This window comes from Penicillium maclennaniae (genome assembly GCF_028827695.1).
Source record: "Penicillium maclennaniae strain IBT 15551 chromosome Unknown utg000005l:1.0-2652337.0:1.0-2654196.0, whole genome shotgun sequence".
Taxonomy (NCBI): domain Eukaryota; kingdom Fungi; phylum Ascomycota; class Eurotiomycetes; order Eurotiales; family Aspergillaceae; genus Penicillium; species Penicillium maclennaniae.
In genome coordinates this window covers 547,236-568,703 of record NW_026623217.1, presented here as the reverse complement: position 1 = coordinate 568,703, position 21,468 = coordinate 547,236, and the positions used below count along the sequence as shown (strand labels likewise).

Below are 21,468 nucleotides of genomic sequence, written 5' to 3'. Positions count from 1 at the left end.
CACTCACCACTTGCCCCGTCTAGAGTAGCATCATTCTACGGGATAGCCGAAAATCAAAAATTCCGCGATGTCTCCTTTTATCAACACTGATTCAAACTCTGCCGGGCGGAATGGCATGAATCGGAAGTTACTCAGTGAAGTTCATCAGGATCTTGTCAGCCAAGCAGGAAGGATTATTCCAGACTTGCAGACTATTCGTGAACTGGGCCAGGCATCCTTCAATGGGGGCTTAGTTGACGATAGGAAGTATCTGGTATGCATTGATCTTTTCACGCCGGGAAGCAGGAGCTTACATAGACCAGATCGAAAATATCATCCAGGCCACGGCATCCCTGCCCAATACCTCCGCAGTGCGAGATAAAATCACCGATACTTTTATCACCACCCTCTGGGGCAACCTGAAGCATCCTCCGTTGTCCTATCTTGGGGATAAATTCAAGTATCGAACAGCCGATGGAAGCTATAACGTATGTTTTTCCCTATTTACTAGCTGCTTGATGAACTGACCATTTTAGAATATTATGTATCCCCATCTTGGGGCGTCCGGAAGCCATTATGCGCGGACTGTCACCCCCCCAGCATCCAAGGCCCGCTGTTCTTCCTGACCCGTCTCTCATATTTGACAGTATGGTTCCTGTGTATGATTCAAAAATGCCTATCTACTGACTCTTCTAGCCCTCCTGGCCCGCAGTGGCCCCGCCAAGGAGCATCCAAGCAAGATATCAAGCAATCTCTTCTATCTAGCTACAGTGATCATTCACGGTATGCCAAATTTCCCTTAGTCTATATTAGGTCTAATTCAAGACCAGACTTGTTCCACACAGACGAACAGGACAGCACCAGATTGAAGAATTCCTCATATCTTGACCTCGGCCCGCTATACGGCCATAACCAAGACCAGCAAAATCAAGTGAGGACTTTTACCGATGGCCGTCTTAAACCTGATACCTTTCCTGAAAAAAGACTCCTCACGCAACCGCCGGGTGTCTGTGCATTGTTAGTCGCTTTCAATCGGTTTCACAATTGGTTAGTGGGAGAGCTGGCTTTTATAAACGAAGCTGGAAGGTTCAGTTTGCCCACTGGGATGACGCACGATGATCTTGGGTATGCTGAAGCGGTGGCCAAGAGGGATAATGATCTATTCCAAACAGGAAGATTGTGTGTCTGAATCTGCTGTTATGTCTGCAAGTGCTGACGGGCTTAGGATAACATGTGGCTTATATGTCAATATCATCCTCAACGACTATCTCCGGGCCATCCTGAACCTCAACGAGAATCCCACAGACTCAAACTGGAAACTTGACCCAAGAGAGAACCTGGAAATCTTCGACAAAGATTGTGTCCCTCGAGGAGTCGGCAACCAGGTCAGCGCTGAGTTCAACATGATTTACCGATGGCACGCGGCCATCAGTAATCACGATGAAGCGTGGATGAATAGCCTCTTCGAGAAAATTTTCGGATCCGATGTTGATGCTAGTACGTAGTTTCCACTGCAATATGGGTTTTGAACGGAATTGACAAATAATTGATAGGCACACTGTCGGTGAATCAATTCCTAAATGGGATTCGGCAGTATTTTCAAGACAAGGAACCAGGAGAACCAGAAACGTGGACGTTTGGAGGTTTAAAGCGACAAGATAATGGAAGCTTCACTGATGGTGAGCTTGTGAGCCTGTTGTCTCAAGGGTGTGAGAACGTTGCGGGTAAGTTGCTAAATCATTGACTAAAGATTGAGATATGACCTTTTCAGGGGCATTTGGCGCCAGAGGCGTTCCAAAGGTAATGAAGGCCATTGAAATGCTTGGAATCGAGCAGGGGCGACAGTGGGAATTGGCCACGTTGAATGAGTTCAGATTGTTCTTCAAGCTGGAACCATATTCGGCTTTCTGTAAGTGCACTTCTAAATTGCCTTCAGGTGTAAACACGCTTAAGCCTTCTATAGCCGAGGTCAACCCAGATCCTGCTATTGCAGACACACGTAAGTGTCCGACATCTAAAAAGGAAGATCATTGCTAGAAAACTACAGTGGAGGCATTATACGGCCACCCAGACAATATAGAGCTATATGTTGGGATTCAGGCGGAAGAAGCCAAGAAGCCCTTCTACCCAGGCTCCGGACTATGTCCTGGATTCACCATCTCAGTGGCCGTTCTGTCTGATGCGGTTGCTCTCGTTCGTGGAGATCGTTTCTACACGGTCGACTATAGTCCTGCAAACTTGACCAATTTTGGGTGAGCCTCCATTCCACCCTATTGTTATTTCAGCTAACTCTGGAAAGCTTCAATGCAGTCAGCTCTGATTTCGACGTTGCTGGTGGCGGCGTCATGTACAAGTTGCTGATGAGAGCCTTCCCAGGATGGTACCAGCCAAACAGCGTCTATGCTCTGTATCCATTCGTGACCCCAGGCAAGAGCCGAGACATCATGGAAAAGTACATGAAAGTGAAGGACTTGGATTTCGATCGACCGTCAAATGTCCCTCCACCTGTTCCTGTCACGACATGGGAGGGCGTGACGAAGCTTCTGGAGGATCAGAAGCGGTTCCATGTTCCTTGTAGGTTCTTGATATGATGTTATTATGGACGTGCTGACAGTATGAAAGGGGGGCTACATACATTCGAAGTGACCCATCATGATTACATGCTAAGTGGAGACTCGGCTGCAAACACAGAACAAAGGCGATTTGTCAACGAGTGTCTCTATGAACCCAAATCTATGCTTGAGGAAGTGCGGCAACTCTACGAGTCGATCACCACCGACCTGCTCCGTGGACATAGCCGGAAGCTCGAGAACAGTTATCAAGTTGATATTGTCCGAGAGTAAGTCTGTCTAAGATTTTCTGCCTACATACGCAATGCTGACGGGCGTAGTGTTGGGAACCTCGCACATGCACACTTCTGCGCACAATTCTTCAATATGCCGCTCAAAGACTCCCATAGCCCGTCATCTGATGCATATACACCGAGAGAGCTTTCTGAAGCCCTGTCCCACCTGTTCGGTTATGTCTTTCTGGATCTTGAGCCAACTGAATCCTTCCGCAATCGGGTTGTGGCATCAAGAGAATCGCAGCGAATGGGCTCCATTATGGCCAAGGCAGTCTCAGGCACCAAGTATAATCTTATGAGTCGTTTCATGCATGCATTTGGGAGTTTCATGCATGCGTTTGGGGGAACTGAAACCGGCGCAACCAGCTATGGCCCTCAGCTCGTCGAGAGATTACTGAGAGGTGGTAAGAGTGTTGACGAAGTGGTGTGGACGATCATTCCTACAGCTGCCGCAGCGTGTGCAACTCAAGCGCAGGGAGTAAGTTCCACTACCGAAGCATATACCTAGAGTTCACTAATAATGAAAGTGGGCGCAAATGCTCGAGCTCTATCTATCGGATAAGTACGCCTCGCACTGGCCGGCTATCCGAAGACTGGCACGCTCGGACGAACCCGAGGCATTCGAGAAACTGAAGAAATACGCTCTAGAGGGGTATGTTTCTTACCTTGGGGTCCTTGATGATCTACTGATCTAAGTAGGTTCCGTCTGTCGACTCCTGCCTTCGGTGTCCTTCGCACGTCGGTCGACGAGGCCAGCATTGCAGACGCCAAGTCGTCCCCCACGGTCCGAGAGGGTGACTCGATCTTCGTAGACTTTATAACGGCTGGTCGTGACTCATCAAAATTTCCAAATCCTGAGGAAATCAGACTCGACCGTCCGGCTGATAGCTACATCCACCATGGCTGGGGTCCACACGCCTGTCTCGGAAGGGCGATTGTGACTACCGCCGGTGCTGCGCTGTTGCGAGTTCTAGGCCGGTTGGAAAATTTCCGTCGAGTCCCTGGCCCTGCCGGAGAAATGAAGAGCAAGTTGGTAAACGGCGCGTTCAAGCTGTATTTACGGGAGGATGGATCTGACTGGGTGCCATTTCCTCAGAGTGAGTCACTCGGTTTCTATAGCTGGATGGACACTGACTAGAAACAGATATGAAAGCATCATTCGATTCTTTCAACTAAGTACACTAGGGTTATAATAACAGAGTTTGTGGTCCCTTTATCACTTAAATTATGTAGTTTAGGTGCTACTGGTCTTAGCTGCATGAAACTAATATAAATCTTACAGAAGTGATAAGGGTCAGTATGATCATAAGCCTTACATCATGCGTTGTAACATTCGTCCAGTCCACAAGTTAAATTTAGCTAGGTCATATTGTTAATTCTTTAGTTTTCACTAACTTATCCAGTCAGCAACTGAGAGTATGTCTAAGATATCACCCTGGCCATTTGCGGAAAAGAGACATGACATACCACACATTGTAGATGGTAACAGATGCAGTATGCTGGTCATAATGATGTAGTCATTACCAAATGATATAACCCGGGAAAGGTTTAGCAGTTCAGCTAAGGGTTAGAAAACCATGTGAAAGCTTCTTTGCTATATATATTGAAAGACTCACTGACAATACTTGATAGGAAGTATCCTACTCTTCCATGAAGATCGACGAAATAGCTCGATCTCTTTGAGAAATGGCATCCATCAACACGAATAACCCAGTACGGGGAAATCCGTTCCTCGACATTCCTTCCGACATGGACACCAACCCCTTTCGCCTAGTTTGGGAGGATATTTGCTCCGTATTTCGCCTCGTTAAGCTACTGCCATGCATATTCATCCCCCTCCTTCCCTTGCGCTCTAAGCCGTTGGATGAGCTTTATCCTAGTCTTCGCAACCTATGGGATGTTTTCCTTCATATTATTTTGATCATCAGTCAGATCTCTCTGCTGATATCACTCCCGGTTGCCCTGATGACCTTCTGGATCTTTCCGTTGGCTGTTCATGGAGTGTTCTATGCAGCCTTTACGTTCTTGACTATGATCATTATCAGACTCCTGAATGGAGCCCCAACGAGGAGGTCCCTTATCGGTATTCCAAGAACGAGACCGCCAGTAAACGATGAGACCGAGCCGTGGTTTTTCATCAATGGAATCGCCACTGGGTACCTATTGCAGTCCAAAATATAATTTTCTCTCGCTAATTAGTATAGGAAACACTGGCATCAGTCGAACCTGACCGCACTAGCAGAAGTGTTTGGCCGGGAGATCGTGGGCATCCATAACCCTACGTGCGTCTTTCTTTCCCTGGAGGTGCATCACTAAACCAATCCAGCAAAGGTGTCATCCTCGACCTCATAGAATGCCTCATTCAGCGAGACCTCGACTACAAGACAGTCGACATCCGACAGGGACGAGCCCAACTTCGGCATGCCATCGCCGCGTCCGCTACGAACAAAGTCGTTCTGATCGTCCACTCCCAAGGTGGAATTGAAGCTTCCTCAATTGTTGACTATCTGTATGGAGACTTGAGCAAATGTCAAATGAGAAAGTTAGAGATATACACATTCGGCAACGCGGCAAGACAATTTCGCAATCCTCCTCTGCATAAGGTCCAAGACACCAGCTCGGAAGGCAACACACCTCGCCGACAGACGCAGGGAGAGTGCGCAATTCGGCACATCGAACATTACGCCAACACTCAGGATTTTGTGGCGAATATTGGAGTATTGCAATTCACGTCCCCTACGAGTGCATACTCGAATACGAGTGTCTTCTCCGGGAGAGTGATCATCCGGCAGGGATCGGGCCATTTGTTCAATATGCACTATTTGGGCCCGATGTTTGGGGAGGAGAGTACATTCATGGAGAGAGTGGTCAGAGTGAGGCCTGTTGATGGATTGGAGAAAGCTGTTTCGATGCCTATAAGGGAATTATCGAGGCTGTACAGGTATAAGAATGGTGAAAGCCCAGAAGAACCGGATGCTATGTGAGTTGTCATCCGTGTCCGATTCCGGGTTGTATGTCCGTTTATTATTTATCGAAGAATTATAGTACACTAGTAGGACACAGTAAGGTAACGAAATGAGGAAGAACTTAGTGTTGTCGTGTGGGACAGGTTTGCGCATTATATATCTACTTAGCGGCAGGTGAGAGCTATTTTGAAATGTTTCATTTAGTATTGATTAGTTGTTATTTACATCACTTCTCATATATCCTTACTGTTTGCATACCTCGTGTAACGTACTTTAATTGTGAACGGAAAAGAGGGGATTATCACTTACTTCACTACTTATAGAATCTCAACGTCACCTCACATACTACGATTGGCTACCAACCCGTATTATGCATACCGCGCTTAGGATGTAGAAGATAGAATTAATATCTTAAGTTCCTACCCCTTGGTTTCAGCTGATCAATGATCTAAATTAAAGGTCACCCCCTTGGGTCTACACAAATGGTGTAGCTGAGGAGACCAGCAGGACTGAGGAATCCAGTGCTGGCGGGCCGTGGGTGTACGGTCCAGTGCGACCCAAAACCGGGTAGTACCGGTAGTAATGTGTTGTCAGAAACTGCCGTCCCCAAACCGTGGATGCAACGGGAGATCAAAGAGGGTTGGCGGGAGATGGTTTGTTCCAGACTTGCCAATTAATGGGGATTCTTCTTTGCTCACCATACCAATGCTAATCATGCAATGGTTGGAACTTCTGTGAGGTCGGAAATTTATGGGTGCAGTAGATAGTTCTCCACTGGTGATCATGTCACGAAGAAGCTCGTGCCTCGAAGGGGCTAAATTGGGCGTCATCTTTGGTTTGTCATTATGTGATAGTCGATGATCTTCCGTACCAAGGGACGATGATTTTCGAAGTGGGACATGGGACATGAGATGTGTATTAAAATACGAGGAAATACAACTCGCTACTGCCCTGTGCTACTCATTGTAATAAAACACAATACAGTCATAACCACTGGCAGGGACATTTCGGAAAAGCTCCCGATATGTACTAGTGTGTCTTAGCAATTAGGGTTCGGAAAACAATCTCTGAGTGTAAGTGGTGGCACCAGTTTCGAGGCAAACTGTATAGAAAGCTCTAACAACAAGAATGTGTGCCGAGGCGGCTGGATACGGCCTTGCATGCGTAAGTTATTTAACGACCGGGTTCTATTAGGGCTTAAAGAACTCAGTAGAAGACCCGTTCTAAATCGTATGTTAGGTAGCATATGTCTAGCTTCAGGACTTATCGCTCACTCACGGACCACGTCTTTCTTCAAGAATATGGACATCAAGTTCACAACGAATTTCATATAACCGCAGGAGATATACAGACTTTAGGATGTAGAGCCGGTCAAGACAAGTCTCAAGTTTCCGTGTTAGGCATACCAAAAATACGTCCTATACGAATTAGATTACACATGGCATTCCGCACTTCACGCGAGGCTCTCCTAGACTAGGAGCCAGAAGCGGACGCTTCTTCTCAATAGGAGTTCGGAGACCGGGGAGAACTGAAGAGTAGCGCTCTAGCTAAAGGCCTCCTCGACAAGGTAATAGTAGGACGCCACTAAGCTAAACTTGCACTAACAATCTAGAAATAAGCGGCGGCTTTTATACCGGCCGTTATGCCTATAGCATACTCGTATAGATAGTAGGCAATTGTTGTTCATATTGCTAGGAGATTTAGGACTCCGCAATAGAGAAGGTCTAGAATGCTGTTAATAGGAATTCGAGCTGGAGATAGTGCTTAAATGTACATCTTACCCTGGACTATATGAAAAATGCTAACATAACCGTCTAAGCGGCTAATTCTGGGAAGTTTATGTCGATAAGATATAGTGGAATGGCACTAGTAGCCAATTATAGCTAGTGTCATATGACTTTTTTAATACTGTCGGAAATCAGTGTATAGCTAGTTAGTTAGTGGATATGTGGCTTAACTAATAAGACCATAAAAGAGTCTGCCCCTAGCAAAGTTGGGGGTGCCCTTGCAATTCTCAAAAGGGATACACAGCGAAACGCTATTTACCCAATTTTCTCTTCCAATGTGTAACACTGGCCGGATGGTGTAGTTGGTTATCACGTATCGTTAACACCGATAAGGTCCTGGGATCGAGCCCCAGTCTGGTCATTGAAAAAAATTTATTTTCTTTTTTCTCTCATATCCCTTGACCTCTCTACGCCTATCTCGTTATCGGTTTCAAATGCCCCTCTTAGCGCACAGTTTCTGTGGAAGCCTGTATGGTACAGCATTACTACCTTGTCCACCGGCTGAAGGAGAAAGGAATAGATTGCATATTAAAGATTTATGATCACACGATCAAAAGATGGTCCAAGACGCCTCTAATATACGCGGAGACATGTCACAAAGGTAGCGTTAAGATTTTCCGATAAACGAGGATTCCATGGTGACTCTGCTTCATATTGTGTTACAACTTTAGGATGTTCGATTCATAGTTCTTTTCACAATAGTCATATAGAAAACAGATCGCCAGATGGAGGAGGATGCCTAAGGGCCAAATCGATAAGCTTCTGGGTCACCGGACCCACACAAGGTAAATATTCGTTTGCAAAATGATCGACTACGCTGCCTAGTGATCCGAGATGTTATTTATAGTTGTGGTTTAATTGGTTCCGCTTCTTTGGGTGTTTTCCTGCCGCCGTAGTGTCGTGTGCGTTAGAAGTATTGCTTTCACCTATATCGGCTCCGACTTGAATGTCTAACCTATGGCCTTCGGCTATGAAACGACTAGCAGAATAAGCTCAATGCTTGTATCTCAAGTATGCTCTTTATAGAGAAAAGTTCTGAATCTCAATGCGTTGCTACCTGAATTCTTGATTGTACAACGTCTACATGAGAACATTTCTCTGTCCCTATCTGTGTGATCTCATTTTATTTACCACAATATGAAACAGCTTCATTGTGGTTCTGGTATACGTGGTTTTTGATATCACAGGTACTAAGTCTTTCCACTCTCATAGCATTCAAATATCCCAAATTCACTTTTCGTTTGATCTTCATCAGCAGCTGCGTATATTCTCAGTTCTACATTTTGTTTCGTGGATGATGACGCAACTAGCAGGTACCACGGTAAAGGGTGAGTTATCTACTACTACATATAAATCTAGGTAGCTGAAGCTCCCTTTCTCCTTCATCTCCCCTATATTTGTATCTGCTCTGGTCGATACTAATATATCATTTTGATACGCCATTTCTTCTAAATGGACTCTGGTAGACCGTTGTCAATCTCGATGCCCGGGCTCAAACTGGTTGGAGGAGGTATTGAACGAGGTGCAGGGTGATTAAGATAGATGGTGACCCTGGCTCGCTATAGGGCTCACACGGGCAAAAATTGTTATTGTGGATTTGATTATTCTCTGGGGCGAGGGGCATTTTTCTTGATCGATGACACAATCATGGCGCGAACTGGAGTATGTAGCTCCTCAGGTCATCAGGTCAGGGAGTAGTGAAAACTCCGATGACCTGGGGAGCTGCATGCCTCGCGAAACTGCCTTCGTCTGATCAATAGCTATCACCAGAGCGGCCTGGTCCATGCCCGATCCCTATCTGGGAACACTGCCGAAAAGAATCATTCTGCCACAATTTGTCTACCACTGAAGTTTGTTAGGCAGTCAGTGGTTGGTTTCAAGCAGTATTGACTTCTGAGCGGTGTTTAATTTGCTTATCGAGTACTCATGATGACGTAATATTACGGCCGATATAAGGATCAATCAATATCTTTTACTCACGAGATTTCTCCTTGTCTATCCTAACGCCACGGCTAACGCACGCTAACTGCGCTTTTTCTTTGAGCAAAGCCATAATGACTAGGTTATCCTCCAAATACAAGGGAGTACCTAAGTCACTCATACCTACCAGCGAGGGGGTCAATCCACTACCGATATGTCTTCTTTGCGGAGTCAACATTCCGGAGCCCGAGCACTATGGAATAGCAAATTCATCCAAGCCCGAAGTACTCAGAAAAGGTCGATGGAAGAATTATTGGAAGTGTACTCCAAAGCATGTGATGGTTCCATCTATACAGTTAGAGGAGGCATACCTCAGCGAATGCCCTCGGCTAGGGTCATGCTTTTGTCGAGCAAGTGAGTTTAGGGACTCGGACATTTGACCAACTTACTAATATTCCATAATCATCACAGTCATAAAAGAGTCCGAAAGTAGTTACCGTCTGACTGGAATTACTATGATTAAGGACGGATGGTTAAATGGACCTCTCCACATTCCCAATGATCCAGCGATGGCGAGAATCGGTGGCAAGAAAAATGCGAGATACGACAGTTGCCGTTTCTCGACATTCTATGCTGCAAGCATCGGAAGAAAGTCTCATCAGTTACATCGCAAAAAGATTGGCTATATTGTCCATGCCTATTGCTGGGTGCTCTTTGAGTGGGTCCTGGGAACAAACCTCACCAAGCGCAATCTCACAAAATTTATCCGAACTTCCCGAAAGTATTGGCGTAAAAACGAATCGTGGGAGTTAAGTGACGATGATATTTATTTGGTCGAGCCGACTCAGTTTCTACCGACTCTTGAGTGGGGCTGTGATATTTACCAAAATCCCCTTATTATACCCGCGGTTCAGAAAGCGATTGAGGTTGCCAAAGTCGAAGCCGAACATTCCAAATTTTACTTCAGGAATTTCAGCTTCCCATTAGAAATTTCTCTTCTTATCTCTGAGTGTGTTTGCCCTATCAATCATACTGAAAATGATATCAAGGACATCAAAAATTTGCTGTTGACATTTCAATGGCAGTTGCCGGACTTCTTCTGGCGGCTAAGATTGAACGAAGACCTATTCATTGAGCTAGGGGAGCTCAAGAAGACTAAATCTTCGGTGGATTGGCAAGTGTTACGTCTAGGCTTAATGAGTCTTGTGGCAAATCGGAAGTGGTACGTTTCCAGCGGTCTGGGAAATCGGGAGAGGGTGCTCGGAATTATGGTTGAAATCAAGAAGGGTTACTTGGAAAGGTCCTGAGTTGTAAGGTTTTGCTTGAAGAAGAGTTGCTATTTGAGTTGATCGATACGGGGCCCGGAAGCTTGTTGTAAGATCGACCACGACGAGCTAAGCATCTATCCTATGAACTCCTGAATATGAGAATTGGATATTGATATTGTCATATCTTATATCAAAATGCATAGCAAGTTGACGAATAAACGAACGAGCAATGTTCCATTTTTGCGAGACGCGAAGAGTAAGATCAACGTCCCCATCGATCGCTCAATGAAAATTCACTCCTCTTCAACGGCCAGCGCCATCTCAGCTTGTCGACAACTCGGAAATCTTCCTTGAAAGACTTAGACTAGTGGTCGTTGAGTATCGCATCCAGAATTTGCTGCACTTTCACGCGGTTATTCTCAAGGTGAAACTTAGAGCCCCTAAGCCAACCATGTGGCGCCCATTCGAATACTCTCTGTTTGACATCGTCGTACTTAAAGACCCGCATTTCTTTGCCAATACCGGCGATCCCGTACACAGCGGTACGGTTGGCTCGGGGCCGCCGACCATGCGTGGCTCCCAGATACCGGTTCAGCTGGCCGATGGCCTGTTTCCAGACCGACTTCTTGCCCTCGTCCCCTATTCTCTTGCACTGCACGATTAAAAACTTCGTTGCAGTTGAGGCAGCGCCGCGATAATGGAACACGTGCAGATCGGAGAACCCCTTTTTTCCAGCCTGGTCGGTGTGCCGGTCTTGGGGACGGGTCACGTATCCTTGTGTGATGGGGAATTGAAGGGAGAGAATGGAGTTCCAGATTCCGTAAATGGTTGACTCGTGGTCTCCACGCCTGAGACGCCTCAGTTCTTGCAAGATGGCGTTGTTTTGATGATACTAATACAGTCAGGAATTACAAAGTGAGCCATTCAGCTTGCTATGACTTACCGTCGGGGTAACCGCTGCCATGGTGAAAGATTTGCCAAAGAGCGAAATGTAGGGAGATCAAGTGAGATTAAAGGAGCTTGTACGGGGTTTCAAAGACGCATTTCCATCACATGCTAAGAAAGCAGGCACCATACAGCAACTACCTACTCAGGCAACGTGTTGTGAGTGAACAATCGCATGCCTACGGTATAATACATGTGACAGCACTTATGGCAGTGATCCCCAGTTCACAATAGCTTAAACCAGGCATCACTCGTCCAGGCATTACCTTTGCCCACAATACCCTATATTGCACCATGAGATAAGAGCTTGCGAACAGGCGCACTGCAAAGAGCTTTCACCTCCTGTAGAATATTGTACTAAGAAAAGAACGTGGAAGAGGGTCAGGCTTCCACTGCGTTACGATATTTCCGGGTAACTCTGGCTTAATCCAGCCCTTCCTTTTCCTTCGAGGCTGCCTAGCTTATTGACCGTAACTCCATTGTTTCTATTAAAATGATAAGTACCAATGGTAACTCCGTTCGTATCATGAGGAAGTTTTATAAGTGGCAAAAACCGTATAGTCATGCGCAGAGCAAGATCATTAATAGACGCATGGCTCGTGGGGCTTGATCTAGCATTAAGCTAGCATTCTGTGTGTGGGCCCCCACATTGAGACGGGATCGGCATCACGTCTGTGTTCAGTGTAGTCCCATACCTTGTTTGGAGAGATTTTTCTTTGAAATTTCTCATTGAAAAAGTTGAATGTGTTTCCCCATCAACCTTCAGGCATTTTCCCGCAATTCTGAACACGGACGTGGTTGAAACCTCGAAGACGGAGAAAAAAATAGATTAGGATGAAATTTGAGCGAATGTGGATGCAAAATTATATTTTCATGTGCAGTCCTATTATATATCTCAGTGAAACCATATCCGAGCGTTCTTTTATGTTGAATCTTATTGGCAAGGCTGACTTCAAATCGACATTATGCCTATCTATAGTGAATTGAAAAATATCTACCACCATGGATTAGATTGTTTATGTTGGAGCCCACCTCTATCCTCGGCGTATCCGGCCTACAGCTGCTGTCGTATCTATCTATAGCTTGCCCTGCACACAGAACACCATCCACGCTATCTACTTTATATTCAAAGTCTTATTCAAAAATCGATCCCATACGTGAACTATTAAGAACGGGCCTTGTTAAGTGCATTTATTGCCCGCAAAAGTCTCATCAACAGAATGGAAAAAATAAAAGAAGGGATGGGAATGGTCAAGATCACGCTCTACAGAATTTTTAAGATGGTCAGTGCTTGGTGAGCTTTATAAATCTTATAAGTTATTGATTAATCAATATATCTTGGCCGGATGGTGTAGTTGGTTATCACATGTGATATCCGGCAATGACGGTGGATCACGCTACTGAGTCTAGTCATCTCTCTTTCATTTTAGTGCCTAGCGTCCGGGTACGTCCCCGCGCGTGGTTCTATAGGCAGCAGTGAAAAGGGCGAGAGAAAAAAACAGTCATCCTTTGTGTCAATTTTGAAAGGAGCGGATCTCTAATAAATTTTAATCGCTTTCGGCCTAGGCGAATTTTTGGGCCCATGATTAGTCACAATATTCTGCGTCTAAGCTGACTGGGACCCGATGTGAGACATTCTCCCATAGGAAGGTGTGTGGATTTGTCAGCTAGGACAGTCTCTTAAAATAATCTAGCCCGTGCAAACCCGTCTGGTTTCAAGTCCACAACATTGAGATCACGAAAGATATGGGCGACTGAAGATGGATAACGCAATTCCCACGGACTCATCTCGTCAGCCGAAGAAAGCGACACCTGCGTGCCAAAAATGCCGTGTCCTCAAGGTGAAATGTATTCGAGCAGATGACAGACAGCCTTGTACCAAGTGCGTGTCACATCTCTGAGCGTATACTTCCTCTCGGGCTGATTTGAGTAGATGTGCCAGATCAAAATCTCTATGCGTATTCCCAGAACCGAGACAGCGAGCTCGAGTTTTACAAAGAGCGAAACCGTAAGTAAACGTGGAGCACGCTTCACTCGAGAGGCCAATACACTGACAGGGAGGAGATGAAGGAGACTGGTCGATCTTGAGTCAAAGCTCACCAATATCATCGGCCTGCTTTCACACTCGAGAGCACCCCTTCGTGGAGTGCAACCCACCGTTGATACGAATTTAGAACTACCTGCAAGTCCGGAACATTTCAGCGACAGCCTAAACCTAACACCTGAGTGGATGACCCAAGGGTACTGGGCTGGTCCTGGATTGGACGAAGGCTCGAGGTCGACTGGAAATCAGAATACCAGCAAGGAGGCCCTAGAAATGTCGTGGGACGCATCCACTACCATAGACGCCGCGTGGATCACCGACTTGGGGCTTAGCCCTGTTGTCCTCGAGAGTCTTCTAAGCAGGTTCCGCGGCATGGCTTCCTACTTTCCATTTGTACGCCTTCCATACGACTGGACTGCGGCATCAATGGCTGAAGATCGCCCCTTTTTATTGCTTGCAGCTGTTGCTGCTGCTTCCTCGAAGTACTGTCACCTTCAAGATGCTCTGATCATACAATACAAAGAATATCTCAGTCAGCGGGTCGTTATGGCTGGCGAAAAAAAATTTAGATCTGCTCCAGGGATTACTTGTCCACCTTGCCTGGTAGGACCTCAGTTCCCACATTGCCTGTTATTCTGGAGGCATTGGAGGCAACAACAAGCTGACCGAAATCAGGTTCCATTTTCATTTTGTTCCAGGAAGTCAACAAACCTACCAGTACTTACAAATCGCAATCAGCATGGTCATTGACCTTCGCCTCGATCAAGAGGTTGCCGACTTGCTTGAGCAGCAAACCGAGCTGAGTGATACTAATGTCCGGGAAGCATGCCGTGCTTACCTAGGTTGCTATTACATGTCTAGCATGTCAGACGCCATTTCCCACCCGTATAGGTGCCATGAGGCTTGAGCTGACTTGAATAGAATAGCAATGTCTTCAGGAAAGCCCAACAATCTCCAATTTCATGAGGGCATGCTTCGATGCGCTATGCTGCTGCAACAACAGCCAGAACTCGAGACAGACCTCCTGATATACCCAGTGACGAAAGTGCTGCAGTTTTCTGAGGAAGTCTGCGAGACTTACCGGTCAGAAGGCATTAACGGGCCTCGGCTGCACATCCACGCTGAACGATTCATGTCGCGGTTAGAGGAATGGTGGTCGTCTCTGTCGACGGACCTTCGCAACACAGGTAGGAGCCTCTCAAGCCCTGGGTTTCCCATTTAGCTGATTGACAATCCCTAGTACTTCTGATCAACAGCTATTATGCCGTCAAAATTCGGATTCAAGAAATGGGCGTGGTATATTGCTACGGGCGGAGAAGACCACCGTCTCCAAAAGCGCAGGAAGATTCTACCATGTTATCTGCACCTCCAATGGTCATTAGCACCTTAGTCAAATGCGTCAACTCTACAAAAGAATATCTCGATCTGTTCCTGGCCATTCCCGCTGCGGAGCATGGTATCTTGCCATTTTCCGCGTGGTACCAGGTTATTTTGACGGTTTTTGTCCTATACCGTTTGTCCGTGGGACTTCCAGAAGTACCTGAGTGGAACATAAAGATTGCACAGCAAATTGCCGATTTACAAGAATACTCTGATACGCTGTTACATCAACTACAGGCCATTGAGCCATCGCCAGACAGGGAAATCCCCACCAAGAGCCTCTTTTCAAGGCTGCCTGAGATCATAAGAAGTGTGAAAAGTTCCTATGTATTGGCAAAAGAGAATATCGCACAGGTTCACGATAGTCGCCTTGCTCATCATGAGCTTAAGGGTTTGAATAATACAGCCTCAGCTGTTCAAGGGCTGCACCGCTGCCCTGCATTGCGGTACTCGAGCCGCCACATCGTCCACCCTATGGGCCAAATCACATCACAAAATCCTATCGCTAGGGAAGTTCAGAGGATTGAAGACGAGACACTTTGGAGTGATATTTCTTTGATTGATGTATTTTCTGGCTTGACAGATTCATTATCTACGGAGCTTTGACAAATTATGCCAATTCCAGACCTCAAATTCGCGAAACTACAGTTTCAGCATAGCAATACCTCAGATTTCGTCAGGAAAGACATGGGTGGAAACCTTGTTTCCGGCCGAATCGTATCGCTGGGGCAGCACGTTGAAAAGTCCATCAACATCCCGTGGTTCATAATCCAGCGATAGTCCCGCATGAATAAGAATGTCCAGCCCAAAAGTCTCTTTGATCCAGTGGGCAACCATGTCCATGCCCGCCACAGCTCCACTTCCCGTCCAGATATTGTCGTCAATAATCCACTTCTTCTCCTTTGTCCACTTGACATTCGGGTATCTATTCTTAACCCAATTATACTCGAGGTTGTTGACTGTAGCCCTCCTACCGTCTAGAATGCCGGTAGCTGCAACAACCGCAGCTCCGGTGCAGATTGTGAACAGTAGCTTTCCAGAGGCAGTATGGCGTCGAATGAGGTCCTGCAATTTCGGAGAAAGGTTTGTCTCCGCAGGGCTATCCCCACCGACAATGAGGATATCCAATTCGGGGACGTCATCCACAGCAACCGTAGGCACCATGGTTACAAAGCTTGTAAGCAGGCGCACCGGCTCCAAGGTCTCTCCAATATGATGGAAGACGAATTCGGGCGCTTTTTCCTGAAGTTTTGGATCGACGGGCGTGTAGGTATTGATGCCCTCCATGAGCCTCTTACTCGCCGAATTGAGTAGATCGCATGGTCCAATGATGTCGATCGTCTGGTAGTCGAAGAGCAGGGCGCCAACGTGGATGGGAGCCATTTGGTAGGGTATTGAACAATGAGTGTTAGATGAAGTTTGTTTGTATTTTGATTGTTAATGTAGCTGATTGTTTTCCTAGCTTTTATATACTGCCATTTTACGGGATGCCATAATCGCGGAGCGGGCTGTTTCGATGGCTCCGTCCTCCGTCCTCCGTGATTAAACGTCTTGGCACGGGCAACGAGGTAAACTCATCAACCGTGTCCGTGGTCCGTCGAATTGAAACCGTTATTGGAATGTTTTTGGATTTTGGGAGCTTGTTATAACTAAGTTTTAGATAGGCTCGAATGGCTGGAAGAAAATTTTGTACGACACATAGCTTTGGTGTATCTTTGGTCAGATTTGGTGAGGGGCTCAATAATTACATACTGTAGTGGGAGAACCGGTGACATAATAGCATATGTGTGGCCTCAGGCATGATCCAATGTCTGCAGTGCAGTGCGTCTTTAACACAGAAGTTGGAGATAGACTAGGCACCTACCCAATTCAATTCCGGTTACCACCACATTTCCCCGTTCATGATGAAGCTTTAGGGAGATTCCGTACGGCATCATTCAGGCCGATTGCCTACCCTTGCAGGCATTGTGTGTGTGTGTGTGTGTGTGTGTGTGTGTGTGTGTGTCGCCCAGTCTGCATTGCCAGACAGCCATCGAGCCGTCCCCATTTCAATACACCCGTAAGAAAATACACCGGACTATAACCGGGCCTCACTTAACCAAGTAGATCAAAATTAGATATATTAGTGTGTCAAAAATAACAGAGATCCCAGTCTGGGTATTCAACTAAGTGACAAATCAACTAAGGTTGATGTCAAGGGTTGTGACGTGTTTAATTCGGGGCTGCAAAGGCGCCCGTGAGAGGCCCGGGTGAATGCCCTAAAATACGTTAAATGCTACTCGTGTAGTCACATCTGTGACAGACATAATTGAAACATGTAGCTTAAAAATGAAACGTACTGTATAGTTGGCCGGATGGTGTAGTTGGTTATCACGTATCGTTAACACCGATAAGGTCCTGGGATCGAGCCCCAGTCTGGTCATTCTTTTTGCTCATTCTTGCCGTCCCGTACGGGATGCATTTTTCCATTTTCTTACTTTGGTCCATTTATTTTGCTCGCGATTTTGGAATGATATGGATGGGCTTTAGATTGGGACAATTTCTGACATGCTAATACCTCACGATTCGGTGGCATCAAAGACAACAACTCCTTCCCACCAACCCTCAACCTCACATGTTATAGAGAAATTGCATGCACCCTCGCAATTTCTTCTCGAATCAATGTCCTACCACTCCAGTGAAACAATTACAACATACCACACGATATCACCGCCTGTATAGGATCGGGTCCTGTCGACTTTATGCTGAAATGGCGAATCCAGATCTTAGAAATAATCGAAAATTTCAATCGCATTTAAACCTGATAAAACCCTTTCCTTTGCCAAAATGAAATGATTGAACTGAGAATTTCCGAGTCCAGAGGCCGATACCGAATGTCGGACCGATTCCGAAGGGCGTCCGCGGTGTTGGTAGAGTCATATATAGGCGTATGCTGACTCGCTTCCCACCGAGTTAACTCCCCCCCGAACGCGCTCCTCAAACATGGGCATCAAGGGAGCCAAAGGCCCATCGGGGAGCTGCTTAGCGATAACCTCGCTTGCCCCATCGCGAGTATTTTATCAATCTCACCGGGTAGCCCGCATCATTTGTCACTTTGCAAGTATCGCGAACAGTGATTGATGCCGAAGGGTCCGGTGATAAAAGACTGTATGACCGGCCAAGATTACTTTTGGACGAGGCAATGTGAACCATGGCCGAGATGACATAGTCAATGGTGCAGCATTCTAGGTTCTGTTGAAGATCTGGGAAAGCGCCGATTTGGATACTACCGACAATGAGTCGCGAGAAGAAGTCATTCGGGTTCAAGGCGCCGGTTTTGTTGTCCCCAATGATGTATCCGGGCCGGTAGATCGCGACGGGAAGGCCACGGTCTCGCATGCGCCGCACCATTTGCTCCTCTGTCCATTGACTTGCTGAGTAGCCCAGATCGTATCGAAGAGCCTGTATGTGTGGGAACAGAGGTCCATCTTCAAGCACACGCGGTGTGCCTAGGATGAAACCTGTCGGGCCCCAGACGTCGATGCTAGACATGTAGTGGAAAGACTTCTGCCGGCCCAGGGCCGCGACACGCAGTACATGCTTGGTACCCAAAACATTGGAGGAGTAGTGAGCAGCATAAGTCTCGCAGAAATTCACTTTTGCTCCCAGATGAAAGACGACAGATGCCCAGTTGGTGAGCCAGGAAGCGTTCAGCGCCTAACCCGATATCCGGCTTCTTCATATCGCCCTCTAAGACCATGGTCTTCTGGATCAGTGTCAATGAGGTTGGCCAAAGATCATACCATTTTAGTGTCTGCTGGATGCGGGCTGCACCACTGATCGATTCCTGGCGTCGCGCCAGGCAGGCGACCTGCTTCACCGTCGGCAAGCCCAGCAGGTAGCGTAAGAGGTTCGCTCCCACAAATCCAGTTGCGCCAGTCAAAAAGACGCGACCCTCACCGTCAGATGTCCAGTCCGGGGTAAGTTCGATATCGTCGACGAGTCCTACATCTCGAATCCAAACCTCCGTCTCGTCAATTGAAAGGGCGACAGTCTCAGTTGTCGAGGTCAATCCCTCGACAGGCGAAACAAGATTCTGTAGTCGGGTGTGCTGCAGGAACTTCTCCATGGAAATGCGACAATCGCAACGTTTCTGAATAAGAGAGATCAATGCGCCGTTCTGCAAAGAAGTGGCCCCTTGCTCGATAAAGTCGTCTTCGGTCATTCGCATGCGACTGGGGGAGGATCTCCTTCCATAGCTCCTTGATGATAGGCTTTGTGTTCGAGGCTCCCTTTGTCTTGGAATCCTCGTGTGTGGTTTCATGGTGATCCTGATGTTTCTTCTGTCCCATATAGCGGTCTTTAAGCGCTTGTCGATCAAGCTTGCTGTTGATGGTCAATGGGAGCTCGTCGAGTAGCTCGATGTGATTCGGGACCATGTATGAAGGCGATCGCTCGCGAACAAATGCCTGAATAGACTCAGCTGTCAGGTCTCGCCTCTTGTTTGCTTTGACAAACGCAACAAGCAATGGGATTCCGTTTTTGGCGGTTGATGGAATATGAATCACCGCTACCGAGACGACATCCTCATGGCAAAGCAATTGTCGTTCCACCTCTGGGAGCTCAATTCTAAAGCCTCCATGCTTGACCTGCCGATCCAAGCGGCCGCAGAAGTCTCAGGAAGTCTGAGTCTGACCTCCATTCGGCATAGTCCCCCGTTCGGTATAAGCGAATAGTTTGTTCACCGTTGTCCGAGGTTTCTTCAGAGCCCAGGGCATTATAATCCATAAAGATGAACCGCTCTCCAGTCTCGGCCGACATGCCCAGATAGCCCGTTGAAAGCTGGGGTCCAGAGATGCAGAGCTCTCCTCGGCTGCCGCTTTCCCGAATTGGCTGCAGATCCTGGTTCAAAAGAAAACTTTTATGTCACCCACCGGTCGACCAATGCTGATCCGGTCCCGTTTCAATTCTTCCTCAATTACTAGCATGGCAGTCGTAAGTGTAGTACACTCCGTTGGGCCGTATGTGTTCCAGAGATATTTCGGGGGCTTACACATCGCACGCATGGCCTTGACGCTGGCAACGTCCCCAGCACTCAGCACATGGCGCAAATTTTCAAAGATGGAAGGATCACCGAACACCAGAATCTCCATCAAGGCGACGGAAAGCATCAGAACTGTCACACCTTGGGATCCAAGGAAATCTTTAAGACGGGAAGCGTCCGTCACGACTTCCTTCTTGATGGGAACGATAGTGGCACCAGAAAGGAGGGCAACCCAAATCTCAAAGAGACTGAGGTCAAAACCCGGGTTATTGAAATGTGCCACTTTGTCATCAGGGAGCAATGGGGTGAATGGTGTCTTGCTGGTCAGATGCATAATATTCTGAGCGATGATCTGAACTGGCTTGAGTTTACTACCCGTAGAGCCTGAGGTGAAGAGGATAAGGGTGCGGTGCTGCGGATCCAAGACCGAGTCCAAGGCAGGAAGCGCCATATCAAATTCAAATGGCTATGAGCGTCACGCTCTTTGTTGCGCGAGAGAGTAATATAGCTCATGCCTTCCAAAAACTGTTCATCTTGCTCGGCAACAATCACATACTTGACCCCAATGTCGTGAAACATCCCCAAGAGCCTCATTCTGGGCATAGAAGGATCCACTGCGACACAGGTGGCCCGAGCGAAGATCATCGCGAGTTGAGCGACCACCAAGTTGATCCCAGGTGCGAAAAGAATACCGACTGGCTCCTCCAGGTCGATACCCTTCTCACGAATGGTTTTAGCCAGCCCCTGAGACTCCAAAACTCACTCGTTGTAAGACAACTGATTATCATTTTTCCTGACGGCAACTGATTTGGGAGACGACTGCGCAATTTTAATAATGGATTGGTCCATTTGGGAAGAGGAGGCGGCAACCACTGTGCGATGCGACGTTCTTGCAGTTGATTTGGTGTTCTCAAGATCAATTCAGATTTGCACAAATGACTACAGAGACTAGCTCTGTCATGTGTAAGCTAGGTGTCGTTTCCCATCTTTCGAGATTCATATTATGTGTCGGATCCAAGAGTATGATAACTCACGTCCTAACTGACCTTCCCTGTCACCAACGCTGAAATCAAGATTGACCAAAGTATTGAAGTTTTCGTGAGCTCACAATCGTGGTCATCATTGATTGGATACCGAGGTGGTGTAGATCTTCAGCATAAGCTGCTTTGAGCTGTGGAGGCCCGTGTTATGGCAGCAAAACCCGAGGTTGACATCTCCATCATCTGGACTCGCTTCTCAATTCTTGGTAAGAGATTGCACATAAGAGACGTATGTTATCGTTTATTCTCCTGTCTGAGTTGGTCATTGTCT

At 46.9% G+C, this 21,468-nt stretch overlaps 7 protein-coding genes across 7 annotated transcripts; 4 read left to right on the top strand and 3 right to left on the bottom strand.

Annotated features, from left to right (window-relative positions):
- Positions 1 to 67: 67 nt before the first annotated feature.
- On the top strand, positions 68 to 4,000 carry N7477_005444 (peroxidase/cytochrome P450 family protein; the record flags this gene model as incomplete). The annotated part of the gene is made up of 16 exons (XM_056967107.1): positions 68 to 253; positions 303 to 467; positions 516 to 594; positions 676 to 762; positions 810 to 1,158; positions 1,205 to 1,476; positions 1,533 to 1,703; positions 1,751 to 1,888; positions 1,943 to 1,978; positions 2,027 to 2,231; positions 2,279 to 2,553; positions 2,602 to 2,818; positions 2,870 to 3,302; positions 3,352 to 3,476; positions 3,524 to 3,921; positions 3,969 to 4,000. 16 exons carry the CDS (start codon positions 68 to 70, stop codon positions 3,998 to 4,000), a joined length of 3,168 nt encoding a protein of 1,055 aa, XP_056821861.1.
- A 510-nt stretch (positions 4,001 to 4,510) lies between these two features.
- Positions 4,511 to 5,808, top strand: N7477_005443 (uncharacterized protein; the record flags this gene model as incomplete). Its single annotated transcript, XM_056967106.1, has 3 exons — positions 4,511 to 4,980; positions 5,029 to 5,106; positions 5,151 to 5,808. 3 exons carry the CDS (start codon positions 4,511 to 4,513, stop codon positions 5,806 to 5,808), a joined length of 1,206 nt encoding a protein of 401 aa, XP_056821860.1.
- A 4,204-nt stretch (positions 5,809 to 10,012) lies between these two features.
- On the top strand, positions 10,013 to 10,804 carry N7477_005442 (uncharacterized protein; the record flags this gene model as incomplete). The annotated part of the gene is made up of 1 exon (XM_056967105.1): positions 10,013 to 10,804. One exon carries the CDS (start codon positions 10,013 to 10,015, stop codon positions 10,802 to 10,804), a length of 792 nt encoding a protein of 263 aa, XP_056821859.1.
- A 325-nt stretch (positions 10,805 to 11,129) lies between these two features.
- On the bottom strand, positions 11,130 to 11,729 carry N7477_005441 (uncharacterized protein; the record flags this gene model as incomplete). Its single annotated transcript, XM_056967104.1, has 2 exons — positions 11,130 to 11,657; positions 11,709 to 11,729. The coding sequence occupies 2 exons, from the start codon at positions 11,727 to 11,729 to the stop codon at positions 11,130 to 11,132; spliced, it is 549 nt and encodes a 182-aa protein (XP_056821858.1).
- Positions 11,730 to 13,570: 1,841 nt separating this feature from the next.
- Positions 13,571 to 15,740, top strand: N7477_005440 (fungal specific transcription factor domain-containing protein; the record flags this gene model as incomplete). The annotated part of the gene is made up of 6 exons (XM_056967103.1): positions 13,571 to 13,592; positions 13,644 to 13,718; positions 13,885 to 14,236; positions 14,430 to 14,618; positions 14,676 to 14,941; positions 14,995 to 15,740. 6 exons carry the CDS (start codon positions 13,571 to 13,573, stop codon positions 15,738 to 15,740), a joined length of 1,650 nt encoding a protein of 549 aa, XP_056821857.1.
- Positions 15,741 to 15,800: 60 nt separating this feature from the next.
- Positions 15,801 to 16,517, bottom strand: N7477_005439 (DJ-1/PfpI family protein; the record flags this gene model as incomplete). The annotated part of the gene is made up of 1 exon (XM_056967102.1): positions 15,801 to 16,517. One exon carries the CDS (start codon positions 16,515 to 16,517, stop codon positions 15,801 to 15,803), a length of 717 nt encoding a protein of 238 aa, XP_056821856.1.
- A 1,411-nt stretch (positions 16,518 to 17,928) lies between these two features.
- N7477_005438 (NRPS-like protein biosynthetic cluster) lies at positions 17,929 to 21,006 on the bottom strand (the record flags this gene model as incomplete). Its single annotated transcript, XM_056967101.1, is given in 10 exon segments — positions 17,929 to 18,066; positions 18,083 to 18,166; positions 18,204 to 18,769; positions 18,792 to 19,233; positions 19,254 to 19,266; positions 19,350 to 19,728; positions 19,763 to 20,015; positions 20,048 to 20,509; positions 20,530 to 20,901; positions 20,956 to 21,006. 10 exon segments carry the CDS (start codon positions 21,004 to 21,006, stop codon positions 17,929 to 17,931), a joined length of 2,760 nt encoding a protein of 919 aa, XP_056821855.1.
- Positions 21,007 to 21,468: the final 462 nt, after the last annotated feature.